This window comes from Gopherus flavomarginatus, chromosome 1 (assembly GCF_025201925.1).
Source record: "Gopherus flavomarginatus isolate rGopFla2 chromosome 1, rGopFla2.mat.asm, whole genome shotgun sequence".
Classification (NCBI taxonomy): Eukaryota; Metazoa; Chordata; order Testudines; family Testudinidae; genus Gopherus; species Gopherus flavomarginatus.
The window spans coordinates 164125882-164149076 of NC_066617.1; the positions used below are offsets into that span (position 1 = coordinate 164125882).

The 23195-nt window shown below is 39.7% G+C and overlaps 1 protein-coding gene across 2 annotated transcripts in view; it reads left to right on the top strand.

The window, feature by feature from the left end:
- Nucleotides 1-3908: 3908 nt before the first annotated feature.
- Nucleotides 3909-23195, top strand: part of CFAP44 (cilia and flagella associated protein 44) — a 75905-nt gene continuing 56618 nt past the window's right edge. The window contains exons 1-11 of one of the 2 annotated variants that reach the window (XM_050956018.1): nucleotides 3909-3948; nucleotides 5790-5903; nucleotides 8226-8378; nucleotides 12983-13102; nucleotides 14460-14585; nucleotides 15546-15723; nucleotides 17394-17556; nucleotides 18911-19013; nucleotides 19291-19507; nucleotides 21408-21522; nucleotides 21867-22031. In XM_050956018.1, coding sequence (XP_050811975.1) covers nucleotides 3918-3948; nucleotides 5790-5903; nucleotides 8226-8378; nucleotides 12983-13102; nucleotides 14460-14585; nucleotides 15546-15723; nucleotides 17394-17556; nucleotides 18911-19013; nucleotides 19291-19507; nucleotides 21408-21522; nucleotides 21867-22031 — 1485 coding nt within the window. In that variant the 5' untranslated portion in view covers nucleotides 3909-3917. The other variant, XM_050956024.1, reaches the window with a different exon arrangement.

Below are 23195 nucleotides of genomic sequence, written 5' to 3' on the forward strand. Positions count from 1 at the left end.
GGGGCTGAACATCTATCTTAGCTATCTGTGTACTTGCCTGTTCTTTACCACCATAGTATCTGAGTGCATCATAAATATTATTGTGTCTCCTCACAACTCCTCTATGATGTAAGGAAATATTACTATTCCCATTTCACAGGACTGAGGCATACAGAAATGTCCTCCGCAGAGGACCTGTTTGCAAAATTTCAGTAGTAGGGTGGCAACTGGCAAAGTAGTACTGCATCTAAAGCTATTGTTTCTCCTTCCTCTGTGAAGCTTCCTCCTCTCTCCCTAACTATGCCTGACAGCCAAACCGAGTTGTTCCTCCCCTGCCTGGCTCATCTTTCCTATAGCTGCCTTCTCCAATTCCAACTCAACAACAAACAAATCCTAGAGCTAGTGCAGTTCCCTCCCCATGAAAAGTAAGGTCCTTGTGCTTGCATTCCTTCCTTCTGGAGTCAAATCACTTCTCTCTTCCTCCATGCATCAGAGAAAGCAAACAAACATGGGGAAAAATCCTCCATATACTTCTTACTCCAAGATGCAGAGTCCTTTTGCTACTACTCTAGCAACTTTTTTCTATAATTGTAAACTACTGGCATATACTACCCTACATTCCTGTTCTCATAAACACAATACACTGTGTGTTGAACAATAAGAAGAAAAGCTCCGTGGAAGATCAAAAGCTTGTCTTTTTTCCACCAATAGAAGTTGCTCCAATAAAATATATTACCTCACCTAACTTGTCTCTTGCACAAAAAGTCATTACCCTCCCTGCATAGGAACCAAATTAATTGACTTCAAAGAGTACTTTTACAGGCATAACAGCCTGCCTGCAAGATCAGGATTTAGCTGAACACCTGTGGATTTAATGAAGGAATTTAAAGTACATTTCAGTGTACAGTTTTCAAATGCTCATATACCATTGGTAAATCTAAGCCAAGCAAAGACTCTCTAGTCTTTAGTTAAAAATATACCCAGTTCAATTCAAAGCTCAACCATTTGTGCTATAGTCCTGTTCAAAACAGCGTGGTTATAATTTGTTTATAGTGAGAAAAATGTTTGTCCACAGTAGTTAGCTAAATTAGGAGTGTTGTGGGTTGTTCCAGTTAGGAAGAGAAATTGATTAGATAGAGTGAGAAGTTTTTTTTATTGCAATCTTGTTTATCCACAGACATTATACTTAAAAGTCCTGTTTCCCTGAACACAGTAAAAATTGAACAGTGGGAGATAGTTTCTTTACTCATAGGTCCAAACCTTTCAACCAATACTCCTACCCAAAACCTCACTCATTCCATGCAGTGTCTGGACCTTTTTGCTCCTTCTGTTTGTGTGGTACCTCCTCTGGTGTTGCCTGTCTCTCTCTGTTGCCAACAACAAAATACCCAATACTAATCAAAGCCCTGCACTCACACACTTCTAATTCTTGGGCAGACTAATATAGGTTTTAAATGTCTCTTACTGCTACCTTAAATGAGGGGTGGTGGTCACACCCAGCAGTTTGAAAGAGGTTTAACCCAAACCACAATAATATTTTTTCCAGGAATCCATAATATAAAAGTGATTGGAGCAATTTTGCTCAAACCTTCCACAATAGTTCACCAGTAGAGACCAGACATGGAAAAATTCAGTCCCAAAGATGAATGTTCTGGAAAGATATGACCCTATGAAAACAGCAAGATATTATAGAAAGCTATTTTATAATCTTAGCTATTATGGTAATCTGACTGGACCACTAGAATGATTTTTGAGTCTGGAATGGATATTGCACATTCCAGTGCCAGATTTGGTCAGGGCTGATTCAGGTACAGCTGCCAAACCTGCAGTTTCAAGAGCTGCACATCATGGGAACTTCTAGGAATATAATGCTGCTCATGCCCCAGAGTAGGGGGTAGATAATACAGAATGCTTCATGCTGACATTGCAGAGATGGGTGTAACATTACCCAGGGTAGAGTTTGGACTAATGAACAGCTATATCCCCCCAGTTCTTCAGCCTGGGGTGCCTTTTACACTGCTTTGCTGTGAGGGCTACCACCGCTTCTGGTCTGCTTAGATACAGCCTCCAGCCTGTAAGTCACTCCCAGTTATAGTACATGAATGCTATAGCTAGCCATTCTTAAATTATGCCATAAAGCAACACCAGCAAATTCTGAGTCCAGACTTTCCCCAGGAGTGTACATCTTGTACTGCCCAGCTCTGTCCTGGACAATACAAGCTCATATAAAGGCTGTCATTTTATCAATAGAAAATGATATGCATAAATCCTGTTACCCCAAATGGAGTGCCTCAAAGACTTCAATCCAAACACTAGTTTAGATAAAACAAAACAAATGTATTAACTACAGAAAGATAGAATTTAAGTGACTAAAAATAATGAGGCATAAAAGTCAGAATTAGTTACAAGAAAATAAAGGTAAAATGCAACTAATGCCTAACTTAACAAGCTATGTGAATTCAAATCTCTCTTACCACTTTTCAGCAGTTTTACTGGCTGAATTTCTTTCAGTTAGGTTACCTCCCCCAATCCAATGCTGCTTCCCTGTTCTTCAGGTGTTGCTGATACCATGAGTAGAGAGAAAATATGAGATAATTTAGGGCATCTGCTTTCTCTTCTTATAGTTCTTTCCCTTCTTTGAGAATCATCTCCAGCTGAGGTTCAGGAAGCAGAAAGTCTGTGAGGATCACAGAACATCAATCTGTTTCTTTGTCAAAATGTAGATTTTTTGCTCACACTCTTTTTCTTGCCAAAGAATGGCTACTTAACCAGGTGATGGCCTGTTTGATGGCTGAGGCACCGGCCAGCCTTTTGTCTTTTGGGAACTGGTTTATGACTGCTCTCCAGACTTGGAACATGTCACAGGCTATGTCTACACTTCACTTTCATCAGTAAAACCTCTGTCACTCAGAGGTGTGAAAAAACACACCCAACCGACAAAAGTTTTACTGATGAAAAGTGCTGGCATTGGTAGTGCTTTACTGCCCCTCATTGAAGATGATTTTATTTTGTCAGCAAGAGCGCTCTCTCCTACTGACAAAGAGTGCTACACTGCATAACTTACACCTGTGCCACTGTAAGCGGGGCACTGTAGACATAGCCTTAGTAGTATCATACAGTAGAATCTTATAACTTTAGATATGTTGCCACATGTTTTACCAGGACAATAATGATCAGCAAATTATGAATTTTCAAATGATGTCTCACAAGGTATACTTCGTACAAAATGTATCATACTCTTGTAAAAAGGGCAAACATAGGAGTGCACACTGTCTGAACACACATCTAAATCTACATTTTGCAGTTTGAGCCCAACTCTAGTTTAAAGGGAATAGTTAAGATTATACCCCTATCTACTAGTGGAGCTGTAGGGCAGTAATTATTTCATTACTACCTAGGATCATAGAAGCTAAAGACAGGGAAGAAGTGTTATCACCCCACAACCACTCTACTTTGTTTACCAATAATAATAAAAAGAATCCAGATAAGCACAAATATTTATTTTAAATGTAAAAAAGAAATTTAAAGTAAAAAAAAGTTAAAAATAATCAAGAGGCTGAAATGTTACAATCCTTTAAACAGCTTTTTGTTAGTTTAAAAACACCCCCCCCCAAAGTGACCAATCAAGTCTCCCCCCCAGAAAATCCTCAGAGAAGCGGTGTGTCCTTCAGTGCCTGTGTAAATAACAACCACTATGACGGTTTATGGCACAAATCTAGCCCAGTACAGAATCAAGACGCCTTCGGACCCCACCCCGTGCACACTACGGCACGTTCTTCTGGGCTGCACTGCGCGTGCGCCTACTTGCCCCCTCAAGTCACCTTGCCGGGGCCTAGCTCGGAGCATGAGATCCAGCCCGGGGCGCGGCCACTCGAACTACAATTCCCAGGAGGCGCCGGGCCCCGGAAGCGGCTGCCTAGCAACCAGGTAAACCAGCGATGGAGGCGGAGGGGCCGCGGGACGCGCCAGGTACCGAGCGCGGGACAAGTTCCCTTTATAACATGCAATTGTAGGGAAGTGACTGAGCGGCTGCCGTGTCGGGGGGACCTGTTCTGTTCTGTGCGTTCTCTGAGCACAGGGCCCAACACGACCCTTTACTGAGAGAAGCCGCGTCGAATGGAAGTAAAGGCGTAGCTGGCGTGAGACCGGATTAGCGCGTCCGGGCCGTGCGGATGCTGGACAGGGCTGGACACAGATGTCAGACGTTTGAGTCAGTGACATTTCTGGTGAAAATGCAAATGTCTTGTACGTATGTAACCCAGGACCGGCGCTAGGGGTTTGCGCGCCCTAGGCAGACGGGAATTTCGCTGCCCCGCATGCTGGTTCCGCGGCTCCGGTGGAGCTGCCGCAGTGGTGCCTGCGGAGCACCAGACCCTCGGCAGGCACCACTGCGGCAGCTCCACCGGAGCCGCCTGCTGCCCCCTCCAGCAAAACGGCGCCCATCAATTATTCTGGTGCCCTAGGCGATTGCCTAGGCTGCCTAAATGGTAGTGCCAGCCGTGATGTAACACCATCACCCCCCCCCCACACTGCCTGGGTGTGGTGCTCTATCCCATCCAGTGGCACTGAGACTGCTTCCAGAGAGTCTGCTGCTCTACAGCCTTTGCTAAAAGCCACTTTTAGCTCATGTGGTGGAGGCTCATGCACTAAGCTCCAAAGGCCCCAGATTTGATCCCACCACCTGACAACCGGGGTCTGTTGGTGTTACACGTAGGCAACATATCAGCAAGGTTCAAGGGCAGCACTTTACTGGTGAATCCAGACCACTTATTTTCTCTCTTTCAGACTTTAAAGCCAGAAGGGATCATCATGATCATCTAGTCTGACCTCCTGCACTTTGCAGGCCACAGAACCTCCCTCACCTGCTCCTGTAATAGACCCTGAAATCATGTTGGGAAGGGAGAGGGTGCTGAGCCTAGGGCAATCCCCGGGGGGCACGGATTCATCTCTTCTGGGACTGACCGCACCAGCCAATCACACCGGCCTGTGGAGCCCAGAGCAGGGGGGGCCCAGGGCGGAAGTGACAGTTTCCGCTCTTCCTGGACTGACCACACCAGCCAATCGCACTGGCCTGCGGGGGTCCCCCATAGTGCAGGGTCTGGAACAGTTGCCCCAATTCACCCTACCTACAATCTGTTTGTGTCTGGACCCTGTTTGATAGCCCTATCTTTTGAATAGCAGTCTCTGACTAAGCTTCACCCCAACCTGCTAGAGGCAGAGTGTTTTCTATCTCTTCTCCCACTAGAACAATATAACTACTATAAGAAAGAGGGTCTCAGAATCCTGGTGGTTGCTGGGGAGAGAAAGAAGAGAGGAAGGAGTTCTCTGCTACTATACCTCTCCCTTAAAGTCCATAATTTGAGTTCTCTTCCCCTGTGAATAGCTCCAATGCCCATCTCTGTTACTAATAATTTTCCATTGCACCAGCAACATCAGCCGGACATGAACAGCTTCACAACTAATCTGCAATTCAAATAAATACATAATAATACTTCTAACGTTCTGAATAGCATCCATTAAACTAATGAGTCATTAATTTCACATTACTGCATCTTGGCAAAACAATGAGCAACAGAAGACTCTTAGAAGAAAAGGCAACATTCCTTGAGTTACACTCAATTCACATTGGGAAGATTTTCTTTGTAATAATCACAAGTACAAGAAGATTAACTTTTAAAAAATTAACTTCTGCAGAATTGCTGTTTTCCCCCTCATGAGAACTGTGAGCTAGTATCATGTAGTTCTGTGATAAAAGAGGCAGGCTAACAGAAACAAAGATTTGTCTCAATGCCATGTTCTTGTTCATAAAGAAAAGGAAGAGGAAGACTCAGAAGAGTCAAGACAACAGAATTTAGAAGATGGAGAGAAGTCTGGCATTTCCAAAGATCCTGAAACAGAGAAGCCAAATGAGTTCTCAACAGAAGGTGAGTGGAGGTTTTCTCCAAGTCTGATGAAAGTTTAATATTTCAGTCATTGTGTAAGATCCTCATTAACTCAGTAGTCTAAAAAGACAGTGGTGGGCAGAATATGATGTGGTGATGTTCTCACTGCTCATAGTTACTCTGTTGGACAGGAATGGAGAAGGAATCAAGAAAGGAGAGGAAAGTTGTGGAAAAGAATAAAGTTCTCCCAAGTGGAAGGAAGTCAAACACTGTAAAGGGAAACAAGATATAAGGCAGCTGACCCTGGAGAAAAGAATGAGTGGGGTGAAACTCACTTTCCAGCAAAGTGCCTTTAAATTAAAAATTCAAACTTGTAGAAAAGTGTAATAATTGGCAGGAAGTTCAGAACTGAAAGGTAAGTAGAGCTGGGTATGACATGCCATTTTCAATGAGGAACTCAAAACAAAACCAGAAATATTTCATTTAGTTTCATGCATTGGATAAGGGACAGGGGAGAGGGTGTTCAACAATCCTGTTGTTGTATAATCAGATCAATTGTTAATGCACTGGTACAGAGAAATCTGGATTGCTCGGCGAGCTGGGTGCAAGCAAACAATATTTGTTTTCATATAGCTAAATGTAAAGTTATACATCTAGGCACAAAGAATGCAAGCCATAATTACAGGATGGGAGACTCTATCCTGGGAAGCAGTAACTCAGAAAGACTTGCGGGTCCTGGTGGGTAATCAGCTGAACATGTGCTCTGAGTCTGATGCTAAGGCCAAAAGGGCTAATGCAATTCTTGTATGTATAAACAGGTGAATATTGATTAGGAATAGGGAGGTTAATATTACCTCTGCATTTGGCACTGGTGCAACAGCTACTGGAATAATGTGTCCAGTGCTGGTGCTCACAGTTCTAGAAGGATGTCAGTAAACTGGGGAGGGTTCAGAACAGAGGCATGAGAGTGACTAAAGGATTGGAAAACACCTTGTAGTGATTGAGCTCCTTGAGTCTATCTATTTAGCTCAACAAGAGAAATTGAAGGGCTGACTTGATCAGTTTATAAATACCTACGTTAGGAACAAATATTTGATAATGTGCTCTACAATGTAGCAGAGAAAGGTATAACTAATCCAGTGGTATGAGGTTGAAGCTAAACAAATTCAGACTGGAAATAAAGGTGTAAATTTTTAACAATAAAGATAATTAACCAGTGCAACAATTTCCCCAGGGTTGTAGAGGATTTTCCATCACTGGCAATTTTTAAATCCAGCGTGGATGTTTTTCAAAAACATATGCTCTAATTCAAGCAGCAGTTAATTCAAGGAAGTCCTGTGGCTTGTGTTATCCGGATAAGAGGGGTCCCTTCTGGCCTTACATTCTATACATCTATAAACTTTGTTATAAAAACACAAAATTCAGCCTCAAATACCCCACAGTTTTGCTGAAAGGCTTGGGGGGTCAAAATTTTCTTACAAATGTTGGCTGATTGTGAGTCTGAACATAAAATGAAATCAGCCAAGTTTGACATGGCTTAGGGTTTCATAGCTCATCACTAGTCATTACAGTATAATTACATTTTGCATTTATAGCTCCTTTTTCCTTAGTATTATCGTTCTCATTTTACAGATGTAGAAACTGAGGCACAGCAAGACAAAATATGTTACCCAAAGAATACCAGGACTAGAACAAAGATCTTCTGACACTCAGTCACCTACCTTAATCACTAGATATATTTGGAAATCTTGGGAAGGAGCATAACAGTAGAATATATTCCTATCATTATTTAGTTTCTTGACTTTTATACATTTAAAATATCAGCCACAGCACTGCATTTATGTAATGTTACACAAATTATCTTTTTTTGTTTTTCTAAAGAAAAGAGGAAGAGACAGTAGAACAAAATACAAAAAACTTCTGGTACCTCTGATTATTATTTATGCTTTGTCAAATAGCAGCAGCAGGAGGAAAACAACAACTTCATAACTAAACTGTGATAGAAATAGTAAATAATAATGCCATCCCCAGGATTCTGAATAGCAGTGATGAAATTGACCAATCATGTTAATTTTACCCTGATGCAGCTTGGCAAAGCTATGAGCAACAGCAGAGGTACTAGAACTGTAGACAGTGCTGCATTGAGTTATATTTGATTCACATATGGAAGATTTTCTTTGTCATCATAAGGAAAAGATTAGTTTTTTTAAGTGAAAATTTTAATTCTGAACTGTTGTTGCATATGCTTGCACCTGCTGTCCCTCTCGAGAGTATTTTAAGCAAGTATTGCAATAGTGTCATGATAAAAGATGCAGGCTAAGAGAAACACAGATTTGTATCAAGGGCATATTCTTGTTTATAAAGGAAAGGAACAATCGGAGAAAGAGAGTACTGAGGGGACTGTACTTGGTGACAACTTAAGCCAGCCAGACTTGGCAGATGGAGAGAAGTTTGACATTTCCAAAGATCCTGAAACAGAGCTGGACACGGAGAAGCCAAATGTGTCCACAACAGAAGGTGAGCAGAGGTTTTATCCGAGTTTAATGGTAGTCTAATGTTTCAATCATCATGTAAGGTATCCATTAACTCAGTCTAAAAAGTCAGGAATGGGCAGAATATGATATGGTTATGTTCTTACTCTTCATGGTTACTGTGTTAGATAGAAATGGAGAAGGAATCAAGAAAAGATAGGACAGTTGTGGAAAAGAGCAAAATTCTCCCGGGTGGAAAGAAGACAAAGACTGTAAAGGAATAGGATGCAAGTCAGTCGATCTTGGAAAAAAGAAAGAATGAGTGAGGTGAAACTCACTTTTCCAGAGAAGTGCCTTTAAATTCAAAATCAAAGCTGTAGAAAATTGCAGTAATTGGCAGGAAGTTCTGAACTGAAAGGTTATAACTAGAACTGGGTGTGACTTGCCATTTTCAAAGGGGAACTCAGAACAATACCAGCAATATTTCATTTAGCCTCATGCATGGAATAAGGGACAGGGAAGAGGGTGTTCAAGGATCCAGTTGTCATATAAATCAGACCAATGTTACAAACTTTTGTTATCAAAGCACAAAATTCAGCGTCAAACACTTCAAACTTATCCAGAGATAGCACAAGTTTCAATTTTGCTGAAAGGCTTGTGGGGTCTAAAAGTTTCCTACAAAAGTTGGCTGATTTTTGTGTGTGAATATGGAAATGAAATCAGCCAGTTTGGCATGATTTAGAGTTTTGTTGCTCTACCCCACCTCTAGCTCATCACCAGTTATTACAATAGAATTACATTTTGCAGTGATTGCTTCATTTTTTCTGAGTCTCTCACGGTGCTGAACAAAACTTGGTATTATTGTTGTATAGATGTGGAAGCACAGGCACAAAAAGTTGAAGTGTGTCATCCAAGGTCACAAAGGGAGTCCGTGGTGAAGCCAGGAATAGAACTCAGTTCTCCTGACTCCCAGTCTCCAGCCTAACTAGATATGCCTTTTTTCCAATATATAAAACAGTGAAATATTTTCTAGTCATTTAATTTCATGACATTTATACATTTAAAATATCAACCACAGCACTGTATTTATGTAGCCTTGTGCATTGAAATACCATTTTGTTTTGATAAAGAAAAGGGGAAAGACTGGAGGACAAATTTGCAAACAACATAGAAGGATGCTCTCTCTGCATTGGGTTATTCATTGTCACACTTCTGAATGTATGGTTAATCTATCCCATATTCAAATAAAGGCATCATTTGATCCTGATGGCAGCTCTGTATGTTGTTTTATATTTAGGTAATCCACTAGTCTTAATAATAACTCGTTGCTAGTAATTTAACAGCAGTCTTTGTTGGATACATAATTAACATATATACAAAGCATCTGACCTCAGGTCAGTCAGTCAGTCTAACCTAATACCAAACTGCCTCCTCTAGCTGTCAGCTCCCACATGCTGGAGATTCTATTCATTCTCCTAAAGCCACACCACCACACTCTGCATCTTCAAAGCTCTCTGTGTTCTTACAACTTTACTGATAGCTTGTGGGACTCCTTTGTGTCAGCAAAATTGCTGATTAACAACTTATTTTTGATAAGACTGAGAGGCATGACTCCACGCATTTCCCTCTCTTGAGACCTGTTGTGGCTTGTGAGCAGCATGGCCAGGAAGAAGGCAGCCTAAAGCACTGATGGCTGAAAGTGAAAGAAAACTTGGTTTTAACATTGGATGTGTGCCAATAAAGCAATGCTGAGGGACCAGTATAGGCCTGATGTAGTTTTATAGACTGATAACTTGTGAACCAGTACTGAAAGGAACAGCATTAGTTTCCAGCTCTGGCAAATTGTGAAACATTGGATCTAAAAATAATATTCTGGTTAACATTTTGCTGTGTTTTCCATTTGAATTCTGATATAATTTCAGTGGTCACTATGTCCAGAAGTAATAGAAATTGAACTCCTTGCCTTATATCATCTGAAAGCTTGAGACCTCAGTTTTCAAATACAGTAATAATCTGTACTCCTTAATTCTAGCAGTTTAGGAAATGCTGTTAAAAATTCATATGAGAAACAACTGTTGCAAAGACACCTAGGTGGTGAACCAGTACAAATGCTTCCTGGACTAGTCAACGTGAAAGCCTGGTAATGGGATCAAAGACATAAATTCTGATCTCTGAACTTCCTCAGCACTTTCAATCCCTGTGGGATAGTACACAAAACACCTCCTGTATTACAAACATTGAGCACTGCAACAACATGCTGTCACTAGACCCTGGATGACTCTCGGAATGAAATCTTCATACTCACCTTTCAGCCTGACGCATTTTTCAGAGCTGAGTAAATTTATGATGACACATCCTTAAATTTAATAATAAATGATTGATTAATAATTAATTACAATAATTTGAACTTTCATAGGACTTTTTGCCATAGATCTCAAAACACTTTACTAAGATGGGTAAGACTTGTTATTTTTATTTAACACATGGGATAAGTGAGGCATATAGAGAGGTTAAGTGGCTGGCACAAGTTTACACGAGATGACAGTGGCAGATTTGGGATTGGAAGAACTCCAGTCTCTGGACACCCTACCCTGTATTCATTCAACCTGCCTGCAGCTATATCTGTGACTAACTGTAGTGCTGATAGAAGAACCTCTGTTCAAGTATTTCCAGCCCAAGTCTATTGTGGTTCTTTGCAAGTGTACAAAATCAAGAGTCAGGAATCTAAAATAACGAGATTGGCTTTAATATCCTGAGTTGTTCTTTTAAAAAAAAAAAAAGATTTTGGGTTCTTTTCATCTTCTGGGTTTTGAGCCTTCAGAATTTATGTTTTCAAGCTTTTTTTCCGCAATCATGAGGGCTAGAAATGTACTTTTTATTTTAAATGAAAGCTGAGATTCATGACTCCAGGAACTGGCATGTTAAGAAAGACAGACAACAAATATCACAGAACCTGCAATATAATTCCCAGAGTCGGCAACACTGCTGTTATAATGGAACTAGGAGGCCATCTGAAAAGTATAGGTGGACAGACTAATAGGTTTAATTAATTGTTTATCATGAGGGATGTAACCAAACAATACATAAATGTAGACAGATTCTTATTACTGGTCTATAAGACATGCTCTTGTTTATAAAGAAGAAATCGAAGTCCCAGAGAATGAGAGTTCTGATAAGAACAAACCTAGGAAAGGTTCAGGTCAGGAGGATCAGGCAGATGTGGAAAAGTTTGACTCTTCAAAGGATTATGCAGGAGAGCAGGATGCTGAGAAGATCGTTGAACCATCAGGAGAAGGTGGGTGGATTTTTTTCCAGCATTTGCAGGTCGATTACATTCCAATCATACAGTAACTTCTCCATCCTCCAATATCCCATGATACAATGTTTGTCAGCACTCTGCATTTCATTGGATATTTCCACTCTCCTGAAACTGGAACCCCTGAAGTGATCTATCCTAGCATAGATTCTTATCCATTGTGAAATTAGGGATATATTCCATAGGGACTTTTTATTTCTTGGTTTGAAAGCTCTGGTTCCAGAAAAGAAAGGGGATCCAGTTAGATGTTAACTGTGCATTTCCAAGCTTTCAAATATTCAAGTTTCTTTTAAGTTGAACCTTAACTCTGGATTTCTAATACTTATTTTTTTATTAAACTACAATATTCTTGAAAGTTGTTTTTAATCTTTAAATTGCTCATATATACTTTCAATCTTAACTCCATCTTAAAGTGTCTTGTCTGGGAATAGATGCTTACGTGAAATCAAAAAAAGCAAGAGACAGAGCAAGTTAAGATTGAGACTAAGGTAAAGGTAACTTGTGAAGGAGATAAAGGGGGAAAAAGGCTTTATGCTTATTTAATTATTTATTTACATCTTTGTGAAGTAGTTAGGAGGTCAAGAAACTTTTTAAATTAAAAGACAAAACATTTCTGCTTGTTTTTTACTTTAGAAATTCAGGTCTTGTCTCCCCGGAAGACTGTGGCAACTGGAGTACTAGTGCAATTGTAACATCATGAGAAGCAAAAGATTGAAAGCTGAAGAACAGTTAGGGGAAGGATAGAGAGTCAGGCTGTTTAAAGTCCTTTTTTGTTGTTCATTTTTATTATACCTACTTAACTACAATGCCTGTTGAATACTTTGATTTGTTGCCCTTAAGCTATTGTGTGAGACCTCATAATGCACATCTCTTGAGACTCTCAAAAAGTCCTTCAGCAAGAAAAGGGAAGATCAGGTTTGACATACCTCATATTTCCAAGGTAAAAAACAAAACCATTCTCCTGCCTCCTTTTTAAAAAACATCATAAAGAAGCAATAAAGGGCATAAATCAAATTACTTTGCAGGTCAAGTCATGTTTAAAAGAAAGTCGTTGAGATTGTTGTCTAGAAATGTGTGTAAAGTCCATCTGAATATTCAGCCTGACCTGCAGAAAGGAAGTGTCTTTTGCTTTTATTTTTTGAAGGAATGAAGTGTATTATTCAATGGATTTCATTTTGCGTAGTAGAAAATCCCTTGTAGGATAGGAAGAACTTCAATGTTGCATTATTCTGATATGTAGCGTACAAACCAGTAACACAGGTCCACCTTTTGGGACTCCAAATATACTTAAGAGGGTATTGAGAAATGAACATTATCCCTGTTTTCTTTTGCAGAGGAAGTCAAAAGTATTGCCCAAAAAAAACCACCTGGCGAACTAGTATCACCCACTCCAGGGGGACAGGAAGGTGTAGAGAAGGCAGTGGAAAGTGCAGAGGCAGATACCAGTAGTGTCCGTGAGTATTACCTGCCATTACACAGAGATTTCAGTACTGACCCTAGGATAGTCTTAAGTCTGCTTACTGGGCAGTTCCCTGTTTGTTTGGGTTTTTTTGTTTTGAGGGGGGGTGGGGGGCGTAAAGGGATGGGTGGGGAGGAGGAAGGGGTCTATGGTTCCAGTTCACACCAGTGTTTGTTGTGGACATCCTGGGGCTAGGGTTGATTTCTTGATGAACCAAGGTAAGCTGTCAGCCTTTGATTGATGTGTACTGTACAACACAAAGATGTCCATGGTGGACCAATGCATCTGCTTCTTGTGTGTTGATGAGAAGCCGGCCCAAAGAGTGTTCTGTGTATTCTGGGTTCACTGCTCAGGCTTGAAAAGACAGGAAGTAATATTTTCTAAAAATACTAGGCCTGATTCTCTATTGCTTGGAACCTTGTTTAGAAATTTGCATAATTCTGACCTGGTAGCATTTTATACCTACTTTGCATTAGTCTGACTACACCAGGTAGAGGAATCAGGCATAATATATACACATTGGACTCAATCTTAGGCCCTATGCTCCCAAAATGACATAGGGTAGAACTCTCCCAGCTCTGAAGATTTTTACCCTTTTAGGCAAAGTAGTGGTGGGCAGTATGCGAGACACCCATCTTAGTGGTTAATGTGAATTTCCTCAAAACTTTCCAGCCAGTTCCTTCTTGACCATGGTCGGTGATGGTTCTTTCTGAAGAAGCTATGTGCTGTCCTCAGTGGTTGTTGCTCCAACTCTCTCCTGACCCACTGTCTGGCCTTCAACAATCCATGCTTGTTAGACCAGCTTCTTCAGTCAGGACTATAATAAATTCTTTTAGTTTTTTTGCCTCTGGTGCCTTTCTTGTTTCTCTTGATTACTTAGTCCTGAGAATGTCAACTTATTCAACTCGTTTCAGTCGTTGCATAGATTGCTACTTTCATGATGACAGGCTTGTTCTCTGGATGTTTTGGGTCCAGCTTCCATTTTTGTGCTTGAGTATGTTATAACAGAATATTGGCACCCGCCGTTCAGGGCATGGTGTCTATTGTGGTTCTTTGCAGGATATTTTGTTGGAACTTTGGCATGCTGTCTCTTGACCCTTCAATTCATTCTCTCTGTTAATGCACTTCTCCTTTCCAGGACATTCTCCTCTTCTTCTCTTATGTCCTAAATCAGTTTTAAACAGTGAAATCCACTCTGCATGATCAGGAAATCCATTCTAGGGTAGAAGGAAGTTTAACGCTCCAAGACTGGATGCTGAATTATCCAAATATGGAGTGTGAGAGCAAAACACAGAAATATACCCTGTTTGGAATGCTGAAGAAGTGAAAATTATCCCAATTTTTCATTGCAGAGGAAAGCAAAAGTAGTCCCTCAAATAAACCATCAGGTGAAGGAGAGGTGCCACCAATTCCAGAGGGACAGACAGAAAGAGTAGAAAAGCCGGTGGAAGGTGCTGAGTCAGATATTAGCAGTGCTCGTGAGTATTGCCTTCTCCCTAAGAGACATAAACATCAACTTAAAAATCCCACTGCATCCTGAAATTGCTTTTGTTTGCCTACTGTTGTTAGAAGTAACATAAGGCCCCCATAACTGACAAAGATTAGATAAACAATTTTTTTTTCTACTTTTTCAGCTTGTTCACTTCACAGCACTTAATAAGCATTCCATTTTGCTTTCCCGTGGACAGTCTCTGCCCCCTTGGTTGTTTGTATTGGTGCATCACATGATAACAGGGAGAGACAAACATGTTAACGAAAAAGATAATCTGACTGTAAAACAATAAGAATTAACAGAAATGACTCAGATTGAGGACTAGAACCTGAAACTCACGTTTATAGCTGACTACAATTCCTGCTGACAATATCCGTTCAATGCATTGAGTTCCAGTGAGGAACTATCTAGATCAGCACATTAGTAGAAAGCCTTTGTTAGCACAGTGTCTCCATGGCAACCTGCTTTATGTGAAGGAGCGAAATGCTACATGTTTGTACTGATTAGTCAGCATAAAATTATGCATTCAATATCTACTGAAGAAAGAAGCCTCAAACTTGGCTTGTTTTCCTAAATCTAATTGAGACCTAAACATCAAACAAAGTTTGAATAAAACTCTCCCAGTAGCTTTAAGGTCTCAAGGTTTAAAGTCAGTAAAGATGACGTATCTTACAAATATTGACAGAAGTTGTCTGCTATGTGTATGGGGCAGTGAATTTTCAAAACATTCTTACCTTGGTTATTAAGAAGCCAGATTTTTCTAATCTTAGAAAAAACACATGCTATTCATTCAAGGCTATTCACAGGATAGGTTTCATAGTACAAAGATAGCATTTCTTTGGAGGAAGGAAAGAATTAATGAATAATCCACTTTGGCAGTTAGGGTATTGACATTTATACCTATCTGACTAAAGCTCTTTTTTTTGTTACTATTTCTGAAACACAGAGGAAGATGAGGAGGAGGAGGAGGAGGAGGATACTGAGAAATCCCCAGAGCCAGAAAAAAAGCCTGAGAAGCTAGAAAGGAAAATCTCAGAGACCTTCTTCTATAACTATGAAGATTTGTGCTCGCAACCCTTTGTGACGTCAGACTCTGGGATACCAATTAACCTCCTCACTCTCATGTATCCTTCTCATGCTGGATTGTATAGACTTAGATCTAGGGTTTTCTTATCTAAAAGCTGCAGTATATTATTTCCTCCAGGTGTAAGGGAGGAACAGGGAAGAATGTGTGATTTTTCAGTTGCACAGGTGGGTTTTCCATTGGGACGCTGAAGATGCTGTGAGGAAACCCCTCTGTCTCTTTTCTGCATCAGGGCAAGTCTGTGCTACAAAATTAAGTTGACCTAAATTACGTTGATGCACAGCCACTGCAGTAATTGAATTGGTTTTGCTTATCCACACTACACTTCTTGTTTTGGCAGTGCATGTCCTCACCAGGAGTGCTTGCACTGATTTAACTGCCAGTGTGGGGCATTGCGGGGGGTGTGGTGTGGTGGTTTCTGAAAGGCAGCAACAGTTGATGTAAGCAACATAGTGTCTATACTGACACTACATGAACCTAATAACATCGACTTAAGCACTACACCTCTTGAAGAGGTAATTATTAAGTCAGTGTAATGGGCAAGTTACTTTAGTGGGAGCTACATTTTAATGTAGACAGTTACAGAGTTAGGTCGACGTAATCTGCCTTACGTTGACCTAACTATAGTGTAGACCAGGCCTCAGATTGGCAGAGGGAGAGAGCTTGAGGGCTTGTCTACATGGAGTACTAATGTGTACTGGTGGGGGTCTGATTTCTAAAGCCTACTAATGTGTTGCATGTTAATTGGTTGTATAGACCCTGCTGGTGCGCACCAAATGTTCCCCAGTGCACTTAGTGCACACCATCATGGTCTACATTATGTTAAAGTGCACAAGAGAACTTTTGGTGTGCACCAGCAGGGTCTACATGACCAATTAATGTGAAACACACTAGTGCACTTTAGAAATCACCCTTCCTTTCACAGTACACGTTACTTCTCCATGTAGACAAGCCCTGAGACATTGCTTTGGTTCTGTCTCTTGAATGCAGTGCACTTTGTAATCTGATCAATTTCATTTATATTTTATTTGAAAAAAGAACATTAAGAGAAAAGAGCAGGGGTTGGCAACCTTTCAGAAGTGGTGTGCTGAATCTTCATTTATTCACTCCAATTTAAGGTTTCACATGCCAGTAATACATTTTAACGTTTTTAGAAGGTCTCTTTCTATAAGTCTATAATATATAACTAAACTATTGTTGTATGTAAAGTAAATAAGGTTTTTAAAATGTTTAAGAAGCTTCATTTAAAATTAAATTAAAATGCAGAGCCCCTCAGACCGGTGGCCAGGACCCGGGCAATGTGAGTGCCACTGAAAAAAAAATAAATCAGCTCACGTGCCGTCTTCGGCACACGTGCCATAGGTTGCCTACCCCTGCAACAGAATATGAATTCTTAGGAGATCTCCAGAGATCAGGATAGGCCATAAAAATGGAGTCTGACGTGGAGCTGGAGGGATGGTACATAAATCTTTTAAATATTTAATTTATATTTTCCCCAATTATTTGTAATACCTTGGTGGGTTTTTGCTTCATCATAGCACCAGTCTTAAAACAAACCAGAGCCAGACCAACAGAGTAACCACCACCCAACTCAGTGTTCCTACCTGGGTTTGCTCTAGTTTTTAGTATTAATACCTTTATTGCTATTACTTGGAAGAAATAAATCTCAAGGTCTAAAGTCAATGCTTTTCCTTAGTGAGCTGTTTGCAGACACTCTTTTGGTTATGACTGCACCAAAAGTGCAAACCTGCAATTGCTGGATAGTCAAACACTCCTCTATGTAGCAGGCAACCAACTGGTGCTCTTGGACCTGAAAACTAAATATCAGACTTATCTCCGGAGCAGCAGCGGTGGTGGAATTGGCATTATCACGGTATGGCTTTCATTTGCCTCTTTAGGAAGAAGATTCCTTTCTAGAGTTTAAAACTTATAGTAGTGAAACAGTCTGTGTGTCTCAGTTGTTTCACGGAAGATTTCCACAGTTGCCTGCATATTTGGGCTTGAATGAAAGAGCAGTATTGATTAAAGGGTGGAAAAGAAAAGTCAGTAATCTCAGATGTGTTGACCAGTAGCAATCCATCAAGGTGTATTACATAGACCTAGTTGATTAATAGTCAGAGAACAAACAGCTGCATGTCTTAAATAGGTCCAGGTTACAGGCCATACTAATAAGTTACTTACAAGAATTGACAAGAGTCAACTGGGTTTCACTTTTTTGTTGTTTTAAAATTTTATTTATTAAAATGCTCTGGATACAGTTTAACTGTTTTTGTTCAATACATCATCTATCCTGATTACAGTTAATATTGGCTAAATGTTTCACCTGTCCTGAAATTTGGAATTTCAAGTACATAGGTAAATGGAGTGAAATGTTGTCCAATTTCACTGTAGCAAGCTCCTCTCTGTGGGCCAGATTATGAAACGCTTACTCTGGTTTATCACCATCTTATTCCACGAATAGTCCTGTTGGATAATTGATACTATTCCAAGAAAGTGAGGCTATTAAAATCTGGCACTATGCTGTTTTGTTATATTGTAAGCAATACTTCTTGGAGAATCAGGTCCTCACATCTCCTGCACAGAGCTGGGTGATGTTTTTTTACCGGCAAATTAATTTGAGGTAAAATGCATTTTTCTATCAAGCAAAACTATTTGCAAATATTGGTCAAATTTGGCATATGATTTTGGATGAATAAAAATAATGGAAAAAATCAAAGAAGAGTTGAAATAGTTTTGACATTTTTAAAATGAAATATGTAGATGTTGTTTCAAAATTACAGTTTGCTTTGAAGTTTAGCTAAATTTGTTTAAAAAACCTTTAAAAGGGTATAAGCACCCAAAAAGTAATAAAATATAAAAATATTTTGAGTCAAATGAAACATTTTTTTCAAACCAAAACAATTTTTTCCTGTTTTTGTTTTGGCCACATAAGTGGGGGAAAAAAATCAATTATTTTCCCAACTCCACTACTGTAGAACAGCCCCTGAATGTGCTGTTGCTAAGTTTGCTTCTATTCTCCAATAGTAGAAGGATAGAGCAGTGCCATAAATGCTGTCAAGGGGGAGATGGATTGGTGGGCTGAATGCAGGTGAGATGATCAAAGGTGCAGGATAAATACAAATTATTGCATGGTTCCACAATGTGTGTGGTGGTGTACAACTTGATATTTAGTTGAGGACAGCCAAAGGGGATATCAGAGTACGTAACACAGTCTTTCCTTTTTCTAGGTACATCCTAGTAAACAGTATTTTGCAGTAGGAGAAAAAGGATGGAAGCCAAATATCATCATCTATGAGTATCCTTCACTAAAGCCATACAGAATACTCCGAGGTAGGTTAAATAGGACTATTTCGGTATTACATGGATACAGCAAAGTTTATAGACTCCAGCAAGTGGAATAATGTTATGTTTTAGATTTTTTACTAATTATATAATCTTTTGGCACTTGAAAAATCACATACAGAAAACTGATTGTAAGTAGTTGTCCTTGCACTCTTGGGTGTGTGGAAAATAGCCAACTGTTGGCTGACTCTGATTCAGCACTAGCCAAATAATGAGAACTGAACTCTTTTTAAGCAACCTTTCTTTGTGGACATCTGTCCTTCAGGTGGGACTGAGGAAGCCTATGCATTTGCTGATTTTAACCATTATGGAACACTACTGGCCAGTGTTGGGAGCAGCCCTGATTACATGTTGACAATCTGGGATTGGAAACAGGAAAAGATTGTGCTGAGGTCAAAGGCGTTTTCCCAGGATGTTTATAAGGTCACATTCTCTCCTGAAAATGAAGAGCAACTCACCACTTCTGGAGCAGGACACATTAAGTAGGTTGATTCACTAACATCAATTGATGGGAAGTAACTAAAAAAAATCATGAAACTTACAAGGTGATTGACTAATATGATTGTTAACAGGTGCACAACAATGGGGAATAGTGTTCTGCTTAGCAATACAAATGTTGAAACCTCTGCTTTCCAAAAGAGATCATAGAAATGATAGAAACACAGGGTTGGAAGGGATCTCAATAGGTCATCTAGTCCAGTCCTCTGCACCGAGGCAGGGCTAAGTATTATCTAAACCATCCCTGACCTCTGTTTTTCTAACCTGTTCTGTAAAACCTCCAGTGATGGAGATTCCACAACCTCCCTAGGCAATTTGTTCCAGTGCTTAACTACCCTGACAGTTAAGAGTTTTTTGTTGTTTGGTAATGGTGTACTGGAATGCCCAATAAACTGCTCCACTGTTGATCTTCAAAAGTGCACTGAAAGTGGGGAGAACTAGTTAAAAGAAATATTTCTATCAACCTCTGTTCTAGCTGTTGGGTCCGCACATGGCTCTTCTCTGCATTCTGGGCTTCTTACCTGTTGGTGTCTCTTTGGCTTTGTGAAATGGGCTGACACATGCTGTTTGGTCAGTTTTAAGAACTAATCACAAAGCATGGCCAAAACAGCCTATGAGAGCACCAAAAAGGAAGATACAGCCTGTTTTATAGGTAAATTTAGATTCCTATTGTAATTAAAAATGGACCAAAGCATTATGCTTTTGGGGGGTAGGGACCATCTTTTTGTCCTATTTGTACAGTATCAAGCACAATGGGATCCTGGTAGATGATGGGGGTGGTACTGCAATACAAATAATAAATAATACTAATGATGAATCCAAATACCTGTAAATTTTACAGAGGAATCAAATAAAAATCCCTACATACTTGCAATTTGATTCCAATTTGGATCTAAACCGAGAAAGGGTTTATTTTCAAGGTCTAAACTGATGAGACTTTATTGATAGTTGAAATCTCACAAAATAAGATGTCTGGTGAGATTTTTTTCTATTTTGAGCTAAAACATCATTAAAAATAGCTTGAAATATTTCAGTGCCATAAAATCCACACTTGATCCCTAACCCTGATTTGTTCTCAGTTATAGCATGGTCCCAAAACATTGCCTAAATATAATCTGGATCCTGATCCACATACCACGAACTTGGACCATCTCTGATTGAAATAGGAGATGAGAGTTTGTCTACAATGGATTCGTTCTTTTGTACTTCTTTATCTGTGTAACATTTCTGCATGCTTTGTTAGAAGTAACTTTGGAGATACAGGCCCAAATTCTGGCTCACTTAGATTAATGCAACTCCACTAAAGTCCATGGGGTTACACAGAATGGAATCTAGTGGAGAAGTTATCCACAGGATTTCAATAGATGAACATCCTACACTGGAGAACAACCAGAGAGAAAAATAGGCTGCTTCAAGTAAATATGGAAAGTATTGCAAGATGGATATATAAATTGATTTAGCACCTATTTAAATATTAATCTCTCTATTTTCCCCTGCCCATATTTTTCTAGGTTTTTCATGGAAGTAGGTAAAGGGAAAGTGTTTTTTTTTGAGGGGAAGTGGGTGGCCGTGGTGTGTAAACAAACGCCTGACTGGGATCAGGATGGGTTTGGTGACCTACTCATCTTGTGGGTACCCAGGTGTGTTGGGGCATTTCAGTCCCACTCAGTAACAACAACAAAAAAACAACCCTGGATAGCCTCATTCAGCACATATAAAGTTTTATCTAAATTTTAAAAAACTACAAACCCTCATATTTAAAAGTAATTGAGTAGTCCACACATTGGAGATACTCATGATACGATGACATCAGAGCCTGAGAGACAGTACTTTCTAGATACAATCTCAAGTGTAACCTCAAAAGACTATGTTTTCTGTACTCAGGTTCTGGAAGATGGCCCATACATTCACTGGACTCAAGCTACAAGGAGCATTGGGCAGGTTTGGTAAAACAGCTGTGACTGACATTGTAGGGTATGTGGAGCTGCCTGATGGGAAGGTGAGTAGAGTAAATGAGTACAACTGTTTTCTTTCTCCTTCTCAGGTACTGAACAAAGGTCCATTGAAGTCAATGGGAGTCTTCCCATTCACTTCAGAATGCTTTGGATTAGGCCTTCTATGCACAATCAAATATACAGCTGTGAATCTAATATTGACATTAACTGGCAATAAACTGGCTTATTTTTAACAGTTTAAAAGTATCCATTATTATTGTGATTCTCAGACAAATGAGCTTTCTTAATTTAAAGGCTATAGTGAGCTAAGATATTCACCAGTCTCTCACCAATATCTGCACATTGATATGTTATAACACTCATGTATTACTCTTCACTTGCATGAAAGGTTATCTCTGGATCTGAATGGGGCAACTTGCTGCTTTGGGAAGGGGGTCTCATCAAAGTAGAGCTCTGTCGAACTGGACATAGACCCTGTCACAATGGCCCTGTTAATCAGTTAATTCTGGATGAGGGAGAGCTGGTCACTGTTGGAGGAGATGGCTACATTAGGGTGAGTATTTTTTCCTTTAATAGTCTGGACATATTTGGTATACAGAGTCTTGTTAGTAGTGGGAAAGGGAAGTAACTTAGCCTATACGTTGTATTGGAAGTAGCCTATTGATGGAGTTTCTTTCTGTGATCATTGTCTAAGAATGAATTTTGACAAGGAACTGGATAGGAGCAGATCTCCTTCCACAATGTAGATGTTTGGATCAGATCACATTTAAATATCACTTTGTGCCTACTAATGCTAGAGGAATCCCTTCTGTGCACTAATAAATCAAAATCAATTTCAATGATGTCTCTAACAAGTTTTATTTTTTAGTTTTGTCTTCAACAACTTTGGGGATGTTTTGTGTGTGTAGCTTAGGTTTATGTTAGTCATTTTCAGGCCTTGTTAAGATGTCACATACTATTCAAAGGATAATCACAGTAGTGTTTGAAGTTAATTTCTGACCATGTGAACACTCAAGGCATTTGTGTAAGTAGCTAGTACCTCTGTCATTTTATTTCAAAGATGTATCCATTTCAACTGAGCAGCAAACCCCTGTTAAAGAAAAAATAAATAATGGGACATCCTCAACTTAAAATCAAACCAATTTTAAAAAATGAGTTAAAAGTAGTCTCAAGTTCTTCATCTGCTTCTGATTCTACTTGCCAATTTGTGGGTTTTACAGTCATATGGTCCTGTTTTGTGTGTGTTTGTTTTTAGTTTAGTTTCCTCCCCTATTGCTGCATGAAAGGCCCAAACAATGGAAAACTGAGTGTTCAGGGAAAGAGGAAAACTGACAGTAGACAAATTACTGTTAAATGCTCAAAATAAACAAAGTGGAAAAAAGTGTGTCTCTTCCCATCTAATCTTTTAGTTGTAGTAATTAGAGGCAGTGGTTACAGCTATAGGGAAAAAGTTTCAGATGAGGATTTTGGTTTGATTTTTTGTTTTTTTACATTGATGGTATTCTTTATGTAAATGTCATCCTGGCGAAAGGGTGCTGGACTGGCAGATCTGGAAACTGAAATCTGCTCTTTATCCACAGAGCAGGCAGTGGAGGTGCAAGCTTTCTCACTTTGTCCTTCCATACTGCCTCACTAGGGACAACTTCTAGGAGGCAGTTTTACTCTCCATAGTTGTGACACTGCTAACATGGGTACTAAGTAGTGTCAATTGTAGTTA